Source organism: Ictalurus furcatus, chromosome 2, assembly GCF_023375685.1.
Source record: "Ictalurus furcatus strain D&B chromosome 2, Billie_1.0, whole genome shotgun sequence".
NCBI classification, from domain to species: Eukaryota; Metazoa; Chordata; class Actinopteri; order Siluriformes; family Ictaluridae; genus Ictalurus; species Ictalurus furcatus.
In genome coordinates, this window is record NC_071256.1 from 32202214 (window position 1) to 32218229 (window position 16016).

A 16016-nucleotide genomic window follows, 5' to 3' on the forward strand; every position below is an offset into this window, starting at 1 on the left:
TGGACAGCCTACGGCCACTTGGGAGCCGTGGAAACGGTATTGGACTGCAACTGATGCGGGCAGTTTTGGTGCGGGGTCTTTTTGCGCCCGGGTCTCCATCAGTGGACAGTGCATGCGTTCAGCAGAATAGACTTCATGTTGAGACTGTGGTGAATCTCCTGATTACACAGTTGCACTCGTTTTATTATGTAGCACATAGTTATAGAAGGGATTTATTTATAATTACACTACCCGTTGTTACCCAGATGTGGATAGGTTCCCTTTTGAGTCTGGTTCCTCTCAAGGTTTCTTCCTCATATCATCTCAGGGAGTTTTTTGTTGCCACCGTCACCTCTGCCTTGCTCATTAGGGACAAATTTATCAATTTAAATTTTAGATTGAAAATTTAGATATTTCTGTAAAGCTGCTTTGTGACAATGTCAACAGAAAGTCTTTCGAAAGCGCTAATTTAACTAATGGTTTTAGTATAAATTTAATGTTGAATTAAAAGGGCAGAAATGAATCTAGGTACGAAATACACTATATGCCCAAGATCATGTGGACATCTGACCATCACAGCCATGTGTGGGTCTTCCCCAAACTGTTGGCAAAAAGTTGGAAGCACACAATTTGTATAGGATATCTTTGTATGCTGTAGCATTAAGATTTCCCTTCACGAGAACTAAGGGCCAGGCCTAAACATGTTCCACCATGACAATACCCCTGTGCAGAAAGTGAGAATCATGAAAATGGTTTGCCAAGGTTGGGGTGAAAGAATTCTAGTGGCCTGCACAGAGCCCTGATCTCCACTGCAATGAACATGTTTGGGATGAATTGGAACGACAACTGCACATTTGGCCTTCTCACTTGGAGGTAGTGTCCAACCTCATGTGCTCCTGCAGCTGAATGAGCACAAATCCTCACAGTTCCAAAGTCTAGTTGAAAGCCTTCCAAGAGGAGTGGAGGCAGTTATAGCAGCAAAGGAGGAACAAATCAATATTAATGTCCATGGGTTTGGAACGGGATGCTGAGTACTTCAGTGTCCACATACTGTTGTCTTGCTGTGCAAAGCTGATCCTCAAGTTCCTTTCAAGGAATTATTGGATAATAAACACACATGGAAAAACACTGTACATACATGTGTGCATCATAGAACGACTGTACCGTCATAAACCCCCCCCCCCCCAAAAACCAAACAAATTGAGCACCTAGCAATCTTATGTGGCTCTATAGACTTATTTTACATTACCCTGACTGAGTGCTCTTTCAACAGCCATTTATTCAACTGGACCAATCAGTGTGTTCTGAAGGTGGAAAACAGGCATGCATAAGTACAGGGCATAAATTGAAGAAACAAGCTTGAGATGAACATGTACGTAATACGAAACATTAGAACAGAAACCGGAGACTGGAACAAGGGGAAAAACATGTAACATTGAGAATGGTTTTCATTTAGGTAAAGGCTGGCTGTTCTACATTAGCTAATTAAGGAAGACTAGATCTGAGAAGCAAGAGAACACATACATAAAAGTTAACACTTTGAACTGTCCTTATTTAAGGTAATGAGACAAGCTGCTTTATCTTTACAAGCAAAGATCAACATTGACATCTGACCATGTGAAGAAGAAATAATAATAATAATAAAAAACTTATGTAAGAGAAAAAAGATCATGCTAGATAATTTTTTTTTGTTTTGAACATATATGTTGGATATCTTATGTGACATTCAGTGTAGTTTGCACACTATAAGCAGCAAAATAAGGTTTGTTCTTATTTCTAAATAGGGTGCAGAATGATATGTTAGGCTCAGAAGCTCAGAATATTGTCTCTAGTGACAAACTGGCCTGTCTTGATATACAAATAGATCTGTTTTATTCCACTGATATTGATTAACTGACATTACAAATCTGGCTCATACAATACGTACAAGGTAATGAGAATAAGCAAAGATGAAAGGAGAAAAAAAAAACATTAACTTCATAAAGAATAGTGCAGAGATACATGCTGAGATGCGTTATCATACAATGCACATTGAATGTTCCTGAACAAAACTAAAAGAAAGAGTTAAAACATATATAGTTCTTAGGCACAGATTTAGCTTAGTCTATGACTCTAAAGCATTTTTCCACAAAGAAGTTAACAGTGATATTTAGTCCAGGACTAGGCTTAATCGGTGTCAAGACAAAAAAAAAAAACCACTAAAATGGTCCACAGAATTGTGCTTCCTCCTTCCCTCTCACTGATTCTCCAGTTCTGCTCTCAGGTAAATGGTGAGTGCTATGGGTCTACTCTTTGCTTTTATGAACAGTAGAGAACACCGTTTTACCTTTACACAGTACGTGTGTGCAGCAAAAAAAAAGAGACTAGAACATATATGTTTTATATGAAAGCACAGAGATGAAGTGTTACACATGAAGGAGATGATGAAAACACTACCTTGTGAGCAGGGTCACCAGTCACACTACACCCATACACAAACCGATTCCACAGTAAGAAGATCTTTTTATATACACATGTATTCCAGTTTCACTACAATACCCATGAGGTCTGGTGGATACGCTTTAAGACTCAGTGGAACAAATGGAATGATCAGAAGTCTCATGTTCAAGCATCATTACTACTGCACAACCACTGAGATGCCACGTGGGCTAGAATGATAGCTACAACTAGCGACAGGCTGCAAAAAGGTCAGGAAAAGATAAAGGTTCTCATTGTCATGGCAAGTGTGGAATGATTGACATGGCTAGGGCTGTCTGTTCACGAAGTGCTATAAAGCAGCCTTGAAAAAAAATTCAGAGGTCTGTTTGGGTGTGAATGTGTGTCATTAAGACAAGTTAAGTGCCACTTGTGACAGCACCTCTCCAAGACTGAAATAAAAGACAAGGTAGACAGTAAGACAGCAAGAACGAAGAGAGAGCAGAGAGAAACAGAGCAGGTAGAGCAAGACATGGATATACACAATGTGTATGTATGTCTACACTATATAAGTGTGTGAGTGCATTTTTGTATGCCTGTGTTTTGCATGAGTTATCGGCGTAGGCGCATTAATAAGAAAGCACAAACAAGGAAAAAGAAAATAGCTCTTAAAATATGGAATGGCACTGGGCCTCCTGTTATCCATTTCTCTCCATCTCTCTTGTTCCCTTTCTCTCCATCTCCTTCTATCTCTTTCTTGTTTACTTTCTCATATGGCCTCCACATAGTTAGCAGGCAGCATGCCCTGCTGACCAGTACGCTCCACTCTTCCGTACATCCATCCTTCATCGATTGACTGCACATCCACAATCACATCTCCGTCGAGGAACGACACTTCATCCTCATCGGCCGCGGCATAGTCATACACGGCCCGGTAACGTTTCTGAAAACAGGCAAATGCAGATATATATGTCAGGCAAAATAATGAGAGAAGCAGAGAAACAGGAATAGTCCAATAGTAGTACATTATATTGTTCATGGGAGGAAACCCATACAGACACAGCGAGAATACAAAAGCAACATAATACAACATACAGGAATATCCTCAATACACACTCACAAACCACTTTATTAGGAACACCTGTACACCTGCTCGTTCATGTAATTAACCTAGGTAATGCAAGTCATCCAGATATAGGTCAGGAGCTTCAGTTAATATTTACATCAAACATTAGAAGAGGGGGAAAAAATGTGATCTCAGGGACTTTAAGCATGGCATCACTGCTGGGGCTAGATGAAATATTAGAGCACTGAGTCAACTGTCTCTAGAGCAGGGGTGTCCAATCTTGTCTGCAAAGGGCCAGTGTGGGTGCAGGTTTTCATTCCAATCAAGCAGGAGGCAAACCTGATTCCGCCCGTTTAATCAGTTGATCTTAGCTTTCAATAGACATAAGTGTGGCTTCTGCTTGGTTAGAATGAAAACCTGCACCCACAACCTGAGTGGCAGTTCTGGGGGGTGGATATGTTGATGTGAGAGGTCAGAGGAGAATAAACACACAGGAAGCCAAATTACCACTCTTTACAACTGTGGTGACCGAGTGGAACCACATCAGGTTTCACTCCTGACAGTCAAGAACAGGAATCTGAGGCTACAGTACAGGTTCACCGAAAGTGGTCAACGTGGGTGTAAAGAGGTTAACTGAATTACCATAGACTTCCTGTTAGCTCAAACCACTCTGCAATTCTTCTCTGACCTCTCTCATTAATGATTACACCCACAGAACTGCTGCACACTGGATGTCTGGATGTTTTTTGGACAGTTCTATATGAACTCTAGAGACTGTTGTGCATGAAGGTCACAAGGCGGTCACATTCCCCCTATTCTGATGTTTGATTTGAACATTAACTGAAGCTATTGACCTGTATCTGCATGATTTTACACACTGCACTGCTGGCACATGATTGCTTGACTGAATAATATGAAAGCAATCAGTGATTTTATTATTTTGAATCGGATTTTATTTTTGGGTTTCTACTCAAAGACCACTAAAAAAAAACCTGAACGAAATATGAAGATGATGAAGCAAATTAGAGCCAGACACTATGGAAAGTCAGATGGCAGAATTGGTGGAAAACGCTTCCTCAATGGTGCATTGCAAGAGTTGTGATCCTAACACAGGATGGGGAAACTTTTTTGGCCCGGAGAAGAATAGAGAAACACCAGTATTCATGCTGAATCATTTACAGAACTAAACTATGGTGTCTGATCATTAGATATATTGGAAGCATTCCAAAGACCTTTTGTGAGGGGGAAAAACAGTGTTTGTGTGTAATACATTACCCCAGAGCTGGGCGGAGGAGCTGCAGCAGCTTGGCGCACCGGTTCTGGCTCATAGTGGTAGTTCTGCGATGCAGCTGGGGGTTGATATGCTTGAAAAATAAAAAATAAAAAATCAGAGAGAGAGAGAGGAGTGCATAACAGTTTGTAGTGTCCTAGAAATGAACACCACGTTAAACAGCAACTAAAAAGCACAAACATTCCAATTAGTGGTGTCTGTGGTTGGTAAGGATGAAGGGGTGTGTATACCTGGGGTTGTGTTCTGTTGCGGAGGTGGATGGTGAACTTCTCCTCCCATTTTACTCTTCTCAAAATCCTCATGATATTTAATCTACAATACACATACACATGCATGCATATGAACAGCACCGGAATAAGTGATGTATACTGTCTAACTGCAGTATATACTTAGTATTTTACTATTTTACTAAGACAGAGATGCTGTTAAAAGATCTATACATGTCACCATAATCCTGAAAAAGGGACACCAATGCCTATATTTAAGTCTATTTAGGGTATGAACTATAGTTCATGATTTATACTTTCAAAGTAATGCTGCGTTAATATTCACCCATTTAATTACCAGTTCACAGAAAGAAGCTATGATTAGCCTTCAGTATGAATTTCAGATTTTTCATTTGCTGGAACAAGCTTAATATATTGAACAAATGTTAAAGAACCATTACAAGCATACTCTAAAATAGCTTGTCATAATCTGCAATTTGCACACTAATGTTGGATAAAGTATCTGTTCTAGAGAACATGAGACATTTGCTGCTCCTATATTTTTCAATAAGGTGTCTCATATCCCTGTTTCAGCTGCCCTTTTTGCATTCTCAAATGACAAAGCTAAGTACTGCAGAAAGCAAGTATAAGATGTTGAATACATTGCTTTAAACTGTGGTTTAATACTTCCTAGTTGTTTTCCCTCAAGAAAGTAGGAAGTAACAAAATGCGCAAATATTTTTTACCCTTTCTGCTAGACACCATTTTAGCTAAACTTCTAACAAAGAAAGGTTAAATGGTGAATTCACTGCTTTGCGAGTTTAGTTAAACTTAAACCTCATACTGGAGGAGACTATGTGTAGCCTTTGACCTACGTTGCTGATCTGGTCTTGTGTTTTCTTAATTCTCTGCATCTCTGGTGTGTCAGCTACAACACTGAAGCCTTTTCCTTTGCTCTTCTCAAACTCCTCCTTGTAGAGCACCTGCAATGTACACAAATAAAAAGCATTAGAATAAGAAACAGACGGTGTGTTTGTGTGTTTATATTTTTAAAAAAAAATCTTTTCCTAAAAATCCAAGAAAGCCAAAAGTTAGGTTAGGTTAAATAAAGTTTCTAAAATACAATCACATTGACAGCTTATTTATTTAACAAAGATATCTTTGAAAGATCTTTGATGTGGATATATCCAGGAATTGTATGGAAAATTCTAGGTTTAATGATTTGTACTGAAGCTGAAACACTGTGATTAACCACAGAATCTGTTCACAAAAAAAGCTAAATGTCTTGATTAAAAAAAAAAGTAAATGCAGAAAATACAAACAGGTGACAAATTAAAGGAAAAAACACCACCACGTTTTAGTAAGGTGCTGGCAAACCAGAACAGCTTCAATGCCCCTTTGCATAAATTATACACATCTCTGGAATTGTACTGCAATTTTATGCAAAATTATAACATTTTGTGTTAAATCGATCATGTAAATGAAGAGGAAATAATGCTACACATTTTAAGATGTGAGGTGGCTAACCCTGTTACAATCGAGAGAGAGTTTGACTTGAACTTTTTGTTATTTCAAACAAACATTCTTTGTTATTTCGAAGAATTGTGAAGGCTAGTGGTCAAATATGTCACACCCATAATATGTGTACAAATTAAAAATAAATAAATAATAATAATTTTTTAAAAATTTATATATATATATATATATATATATATATATATATATATATATATATAGAGAGAGAGAGAGAGAGAGAGAGAGAGAGAGAGAGAGAGAGAGAGAGAGAGAGAGAGAGAGAGAGAACACTAGGACATGACACCCTCACCTTACCCACATAGATCCCCCATCCGAGTATATGTCATATCAGTAGGAAACACTGCACATATTTCAGTAACAAACACTGACTAAAAGAATCACACACTTAAATTCCAGCTAGTGATCACACATTTTGAGCAGTGATCGTTCCAGGCAACGTTCCTTCTCATTTTAAGTCTGCCTAATTAAAGGGTTTGAAATCAAAAATAGGCCCTGGCATTTATGACACAGACTAGGCTAAACAAAGGAGGAGAAATGAATCATTTAACATGGTCTACATTTACCCAAACTAATTTTGGTGGTGCAAGGACTATGGTTATTACACTAACAGACTAATAGTGTAGAAAGAATAAAGCACGTTAATAAATTCCTGATGGACAGAAATTAATGTTAAACAGAATAAATACCCATGTGAATCACGGCAACAAATAACAAGCAGACATCAATGAAACTTCACAGAGTTAGGGAGGGAGTAAATATAGCTATACAGGACCTGGAAGTGGTTATGCAGACAGGGGGAAATCACAGGAATATGAGGGTTCAAGGTAATATGAGGTACTATCTTTTTTCCCCTATTCATAACCCTTACTCAACTACCCAAAATATGGATTAAGTGGTTTGAAATTTGTGTAATTATTAAACTAGTGAAGTTGTGTGCCTGCCAAATGTCCCCTTAAAAATAAGAAAACACGACAAACTTGACCTTGTGCTTTGTTACACCTTGCATGTGGAACAAAATATGACAAAGGGTGTCCTTGTGGATACTAAGGTTAAGGCATTACTTCAGCTATGTCACTACACAAACACTCCAAATATAGTAAACACACTGACCTAATACAGTAAAATTACAGTTTGTATCTATCCGCGAGTGTTTGAGTCTGACAGAGAGGAGCAGGCAGACAGCAAGAGTGAAACCCTGATTCAGCATTAACAAGGCTGAGCACAAACAGCAAAGAGAAAGAACTGAAAAGGAATGATTGGATTTGAAACATCTTTTTTACAGTCTGATTCTGGCTGAAGTTCAAATCTATATGCATCACTGAAATAATAGATAGAGAGAAAGAGTATGTGTTTAAGAGAGAAAGAGAGAGAGAGAGAGAGAGAGAGAGAGAGAGAGAGAGAGAGAGAGAGAGAGTGAGTGTGAGTGTGTTACCTGGCTCTGCATCTTGCTCTGCTGTTTCAGGCGTAGGTTTTCTGGAGTGTCAGCAACACTCGTGAATGATGTTTTCGGGTAGTGTCTGTAACAGACACCTCAGAATAAACCATCACTGCAAACTTGTTACTGCACTTCAAGTCCCCATTAAACATTCCAGGGAACAACTGAAATCAGCCTTAATCTTTTCAAACTACCTAAATTTCTACTAAGTGGATTAGGATTGGTAAAAAAAGAATGCATTTATACTTAGGTGCACTTATGGAAATTTAATTAGTAAGGCATAGGTCAAGAAAACACAAACATGTATAAAAGCAAGTGCAAATGGAATACATCCATCCATCAATCTTCTACACCGCTTATCCTTCAGGGTTGTGGGGAACCTGGAGCCTATCCCAGGGAGCATTGGGCACAAGGCAGGGTACACCCTGGACAGGGTGCCAATCCATCGCAGGGCATGATCACATACACATTCACACACTACAGACATTTTGGACATGCCAATCAGTCTACCATGCATGTCTTTGGTCTAGGGGAGGAAACTGGAGTACCCGGAGGAAACCCCCACAGCACGGGGAGAACATGCAAACTCCACGCGCACACACAGTCGGTGTGAGGTGAACGTGCTAACCACTAAGCCACCGTGTGCCCGCAAAAGGCATGAACACTTATAAATGGATTGTAAATACCCACCTGGGCCTGATTAGCCTACTTGATATTCAGTAATTCCTGGACAATTTTGGAAAATTATAATAAGTGTAACACCATGTACAATGGCCAGCACTACACACTGGTCACTAGAAAGCACTCCTGATTTTAGTTTACTAATGATTGCCATATATTTGCCAGTCCCTTCACATGATCTTTGAACCCAGATAGATGCGTGCTATATGGTTATTTAAAGACCGCATGAAAATGGCTTGAGAACTGTAATCCGACTCTGTGTGTTAACATATTTTGCTGAACTGCTTGACTGATTTACACAAGAGTCAATAGTGTTGCCACACCCCCAAAAATCTAAAATGTAGCATCTTAGCAAACTAGCTAAATATGGAGAGCAGTTGCCTTCACCCATGCCTGACCACATCCATATCCTAGATGACAAGGTGCTGTAATTTTGGTAGTTATGCTGTACATGTTTGAGCCGGTATCAATCAGTGGCAGCGCTGATGGTGCCAGAGACCCATAGGATTGTCACCAGGAAGCATCTAATGCATCTGAACGTTGTTGAAATGATACCATTATGCCAAAATACCAAAATGATTACTTTTAATGATGGAGAAGCCCTTTTGACGTATAAAGACGGAACCACATTCTTGATTAGTCTCAGTTCTACTGTCATTGAAATGAATAGACATTAACCATTTTTTCTCACCAAGTAACAGATGGAAAAGGGAAGAGTGTGCAGGAAACCACACAGCCAAAAAAACAACAACACACCAACAAACCCTGTTTGCTGCTAACAAACTCATACTATAGACCAAGAACCATCCTTGGGGGTCAGACACGACAATTGTGCATGTCCTCAGAAACTAATGCATCATCTCAGTGTGGTGCATTAATCAACATAAGTAGTGAGGGCAGTATAGCAGCATGTGACACTGTGTCTGCAACTGACAAAACAAAGCAATGTTGTGTGTCAAATTGCATAGTTATGTACTATATCATTATCGAGTACTAACACTAACTGGTTTTCCAATTACAGTTCCTATTAGTGTTTGAATTTAAAAAACCTCTTTAAAACTATCTTAAGGTCGGTTTTGAGTACCAGTCTTCTGGATTTTCTAGATAAAGTAAATATTTACTATTTCAGGGTTTTTTGATTTGAGATGCAGATCATGACAACAATCATGTAGATGGCAGAAAGTATGAAAGAGAGACGAAACTCGTCAGAGCGTTTAACATCGCTGTGCATGAATCTGATAAACATTACAGTTCAGACAGGGATGTTTTGGTTCTGAATGGTGCTTTTAATACTCCAGACTTACATAAGATATGAAAATGAGTATGTGAACAAAGCTATAAAATTAAAACAAGAATATCTTCAAAACTATTTTATTTGTATTTTTTCTAGATATAGAGGGTATGCATTGATGTCACTTTCCTGCCGGAACACACCCCCTCGGCCGGACTGAGCGCCAAAACATCCAGCAAAATGGCTGGTTTTAATAGGGAAAGCTGCGAAAACACTAGTATAACCAACGAGTATCAGCTTAAATTAAAGGCAGTTGGACTCGACAGTGACCCTTACACCTTGGCCAAAAACCTGTAGTCAATGGACATTGGTGTGTTGCCAGAAATTGGTTTTCCCAACATTTATATGTACCTGCTTTCCACAGCGAGGAAATACACTAAGCAAAAGCCTTGACGCTTGGTCCTACTTCAATTTTTACACCAATAAACATTCTAGTTTGTTTGTAGCGAACACTGCTTCCATTTACTAACGTCATATATTTGTGAAGGTAAAACAGAGTCAGAGAATGAGTGAGTCCCCGTTATTCAAAATAGGCAGTGTTTAAAAAGAAATATTTAGTAAATCATTGAACTACATGAATGCCACATGCCAAAAGAACTGACACTTACACTGCTCGACTTAAAAAATGCACAAGGAGGTAAAAAAAAGGAGTGAATGGTTTTTTGGCACTCTGTAAAAAGACAGCTCCGAATTCTTGTTGAATCTGTTAGCACAGTCGATCGCACAACAGCTTTTTCCCAATTTTAGACGCGTTTTTTCTGTGTTTTCGTGGAATTCACGCTGTACACTACTGCTGCCGCTCAGTCTTTTTGCCACTCAGCGAGCGTGACCGCGAGTTCTGGCTACTGTGCCGTCACGTGCACAAGCTCTGAAACACTAATTTCAAGAGCATTTTAACTAAAAAAAACAAACAATCTTTTAATATGACCAAAATAACAAATATTCACAAATTCACTAGGCTAAAATGAGCGGTGGAATTTACCTGGTAATTTAAACTAACAAGTTTGTAAATTGGGAACTCTTACTCACAATAAATAACAGGCTCAGTGACATTGCTGCCAGCCTGAATATAAGTGGTGCATAAGAGTTTGACAGATGAAATGTAAACTAAAATGATATCAGATTTGAGTAAAAAAAAAAAAAAAAAAAAAAAAAAAAAAAAAGGCATTCTAGAGTATGGCTCTGTTCATTACACACGTGTCTGATTTGCCTGTCTGATATCTAGCGTGAAGAGAAATGGGAATAATTCCTGAGACACGAAGACTGTTGGTGTGTTTTAAATGACTGTTTGTGTGCGTTTTGCAGTATATCAATGTTGACACTATAAACAGGGAACCAGTCACTGTCTCACACATTTGTCAGACAATTTGTAGATACTTACGCATTGCAGTATGGTTTCTTATCAAAGCCTTTGTAGTTCTTCATGTTTAGAGTCATCTTGCATACCTCACAGCTGAAACATCCTTTATGCCAGAACTAAAAGAAAAAGAAAGTAAATATGTGAGCAATTAAAAGATGCTTAACGGCTTATTTAGCTAGATCACTATATAGTTCTTAATGCAAGATGGATTTTATTGACCAAATTCCATAGCTGTATGGGTCAGCAGTTCTCCAAGTCAGCAGCTGTTGTTCAGCACATGAGGAGAGTGCAAAGTTACACCCCATAGTTCAGTACTGAATACACACTTAAATAATGGATTACTTTAAATAATTGATTTTGCCTAAATGAAGGTGAAAATATAAAAGGTTTGTGTTTTTTATTTCATAATAAAAGTTCAAATAAAATAAAAAATGCAAACTTGCCCAATTGCAACCAGACCAGGTGTCTTTAAATAATTAATTGCGATGTGGTGCAAACAGCATTCAAGCATTAACCTACTGTCATCTCTGAATATGTTCCTGTATTAAAAAACTTAATAACTAAGAATACTCATTGCCCAGAAAAGGACATGGAAATGAATAATCAAGAGAAAGAAGCAAGGACAGACCTAGGGCCATTCTTTTATTTATTTATTTAATAAGTGACTGAAAAAGCGCTAGCATAATTGATGTTTTTTGCAACTATAAAGAAAGACCACAAAATTCATGAAATGGTTTAAGTGAAGACACGATGGAAAAAAAAAAAAATCCCATTCCTGAATCATATTGGGTGTTGAATTCTGTCACTTCTTGGGGAAGTATTACTGAACAGAATAATGTAGCTGGATCCTGTATTACGGACACACATATTGGCCTGCAAAGGCTACAAAAAGAGACAAAGCTGTCTGAAATGTGTGCCGGTCAAAAGTTTGCTGGACTTTGACCTTTGGAAGGTTTAACGATAACAAACAACAAACAAAGTACAGTCCACTTCATTGCCTCTATATGCACGGTTAGCATGCAGAGACGTATAACTGTGTTCTTCGATAAGTATGTACTGAGTGCATGTGTGTACGTATATATTGGAAAAACATCAAAATACTTAAAGATGTTTTTGCTATACACAACATGAATCATGTTGTTTATGTTTGCTAACAATCTGCCTGCAGACCAGCTACACCATATGAAATTAATCTGTGACTAATAAACAAACAACCACAGAAATACAAGAGGGAAAATACAAAAACAGTGTATTAAGCATGTACAAATATTTCTGTGTTAATGCTTTCAATCTTAATAACCTAAGTTTGATAAAGCTGTCAAAATGGCATCAAAGTGCTGAGCAAAAACAACTGTAATTAAGTACTACTACTTGCATTCCCAATGTCCAATAAAACAAGCACCAAATTCACACAACAAACAAATGAACACAACGATCTGGTTTGGAAGTAATTGGTATGGTGTGACTTGTATTGACGTTTTTAATAGGATATGATGTTTTGCATACATTTCTTCTGTTTTGTTTTACTGGAGTTTCTATGACTGTTAAAAAATAAAAGCGCTAAATTTCTCATGTGTAGTACCTTAAAAACTCAATGTGTAAACCATGATGTACTGGCATGATATACCTTTTATATATCCTGTCCTATCACACTGTAACTCCACTGAACATCTCTGTGATGAACTGGAATGCCGACTGTGCCCCAGGCCTCCTTGCCCGACATCACCTGGCCTCACTAATGCTCTTGTGATTGAATGGACAAATCTTGACAGCCACACTCCAAAATCGAGTGGAAAGCCTCCTCAGAAGAATGGAGGTTATTATAACAGCAATTTGGGAGGGGGGGGGACCCTAAATCTAGAAATGGGATACTCAACTAGCATGTGAGTGTGATGGTCAGGTGTCCACAAACGTTTGGTTATATAGTGTACATACTTCACTCTAGGCAAGATTTATAATTAAAAATTAGCTCCGATGTCCGATCTTATCCGCAAATTATCCGTATATATGCCCTTTCTATACAATTTTATTTAGGGAATAGGGAAAATTCTCCAACAGGAGTAAGGGTTCAAATCGTATTGTCTATTAAAATGGATATAATATCTGTAAAATGTGAATGATGCATAACTTGTGTAGGCAGCTCAGGAGAAGCTTGTCTGGCATCTATGTCCATAACATTACATGCAATTACATAAACTACAGGTCAATGAATCCCTTAGACTGAGCTAGTGACTGAAAGACCTTTTACAAAATCACAGTTAAAGGTCACTTGCAAAAGGTCACTATCTGTCCTATATGATAAAGCAGATAAAGTGCTGTAGAGCTTTCATAATTATAGGGCTGCAGCTAACGTTTATTTTCATCATCAATTAATCGGCTGATTATTTTTTTCCGATTAATCGGCTAAAAAAAACAAAACTTTCGATACCATTTTTCGTTTATTTAAAGTAAAATCCACAAACTGAGTGTTACAAATATAAACTTCAGACTAAAACTGTACATTAACACAACTTTTTGTACAATTATATATATTTACATTATATTTATTCATTTAGCAGACGCTTTTATCCAAAGCGACTTACAAATGAGAAAATACAAGCAAAGCGATATATCAAGCAGAGAAAAATACAAGTAGTGCTATTATACAAGATCTATTAATTGAGTTCCAGAAGACGCAAAGTGCACAGAGTAGAGGTGTAAGTGCAAATTTATATACATATATATCACCTTCACATCACCTTGTGGTTTCTCTTACTCACTGACTTTAGACATTTTTTATTTTATTTATTTGTTTATTTATTTTTTTACTTATGTTCACTTTGTAAAGTTTACAAGTTACAATCTTCTACACAACATTTAATATAAAATGCCCCCCTGCCTTAGAGGACTTGGAGGTCGCACACTTTTTTCTGCTGTTACTTAACGATTACGCCCCCATCTGATGGTGACTGAGGTCATGTTGGGCATAAGAGGTAATGTCGACTCTGGGTATTCTGCTAAAGCTAGCGACGTCACGTGCCTGGGAAATGGCTTATACATCCGTTTCATAAAAAAATGCTTGTGTTCCATTTGAGACGATATTACATAATTATGAACATGTTTTATCAACAATTGAATTATGATAAACTTATTTTCCTGTGTACTGACTCAGGAAGCTTGTGATACTGTATTTGGTGTTTCACAATTGCAGTCACAAATCAATCGTCTAACTTTTATTTGGGTTGATTTTGAAAAAACATGATCGTATACTGGTGTTCAAAACATAGAGAGACGTTTAACCTGAAAAATGCTGTAACCTTATGAATGGATACTGTTACGTGCATGTGCATGCTGCATTCAGAGTAAATTTTCCCTTCTCCTCCCCGCCACTTTACTTACAGCTTTTGGGACACTATTTTTAGCTTCATAATGGTACAGTCTGGGATTGTACAGTATGGGGATATAATTAAAACTGCTTTAACTAACATTTTTGTTGGGGAGACCTTATAGCATTTATGCACAGACACAAGCAACTTGCCCCCTGAGTCCCACCTCATCAGCACTACATGCTTTGTTTGGGTGTTCAATGACTTCAGTCTGTGTGTGTGTATACACGGTTTCCTTCACCGAAATTCTGATTTTCATCAAACTGTCATTATGATATCAATAATTGTGATCCTATACGTGGTATTCAAAGGCAAAACATTAGTATAGTGACAACCGCAGTGGTCACCTGCCTAATGCCACCTTTTTCATTAAAACTTTCCTGAACACTTTCTCCCATTTTAGACATTACAGAATAATGTAAAAGACTTTTGAGATTTTTAAATCAATGTCTAACAGACTTGCATATAGTCCTTTTCAGATGTCCATATGTGTAAGAGATGAAACACACAACTAGTGGATCACAAAGAAAATTGAATGGTTTATGTCTTTTCAGCCAGAACAAAAACAGTGCACTATGACACAGTGGCCTAGTCCATAGAAATGTTTTAATGCTTTGGCCACGCTAGTGTTTTTAGTCAATTTTCCCAAAGTCCACAATGAAATGTGAAAATGGTATGAACACCGAGTGTCTGACCAATGACCTTTAAGTCATTTACACCATTTTCATTCATTTTGGCAACATGAACATAACACATGATTTCTTACATGCTACAGTGGCTATGTTTACATGCACCCATTTTTGTTAATCCGAATTAATTCAATACGATGGCAGATCTGTTATGTACCCTAAACATTGCAATACGATTCAAATATTCGTTTATATGTGCATTGTGTGTATTTGAACAAAGCTTCAGCACAAGCGCAAGGCGTCTGTCATCATGCCAACCATACAATAGCGGAGAAAGAAAGCCATGAACGTGACACCAAATGACCTAATAGGATTTTCTTGCTTTGTTGACATATAAACATGTGTCAGCAACAGTTTTTTCCCCAAATCTTACTCACTTTAATTTGTTCTACTGACCGACTGAATCCTCCAAACTGCATTTCCTCAAACATTTCTTTGAAGAGATCGTTATTACAAACTTTTCTTCCATCCAGTCTCTTGACAATCTTTTTGTCTTTTAGTATGTTCGACAAATATTTTGTCTCCTCCATCGACCAGTTCTTTCCACTGGACGCCATATTTAAGACGCAAGATGTGAACATACGCACTGTTGCATGGCGCATGTGCACAAGGTATTTTTTAATCTGACTGAGAAAATAATAGGATTCAAGCGTTTACATGATCATCCCTCCCCTCGATCGGATTAGAAAAGGAATAAACCAC

At 37.9% G+C, this 16016-nt stretch overlaps 1 protein-coding gene across 1 annotated transcript in view; it reads right to left on the minus strand.

Annotated features, from left to right (window-relative positions):
* Positions 1-1834: 1834 nt before the first annotated feature.
* The window catches only part of lasp1 (LIM and SH3 protein 1), a 17759-nt gene continuing 3577 nt past the window's right edge, over positions 1835-16016 (minus strand). The window contains exons 2-7 of the mRNA XM_053614943.1: positions 11282-11376; positions 7926-8010; positions 5833-5940; positions 4982-5063; positions 4736-4824; positions 1835-3337 (exon numbers count right to left, since the gene is read on the minus strand). Of these exons, the coding sequence (XP_053470918.1) occupies positions 3164-3337; positions 4736-4824; positions 4982-5063; positions 5833-5940; positions 7926-8010; positions 11282-11376 (633 nt within the window). The 3' untranslated portion in view covers positions 1835-3163. The remainder of the gene's footprint in view (positions 3338-4735; positions 4825-4981; positions 5064-5832; positions 5941-7925; positions 8011-11281; positions 11377-16016) is intronic.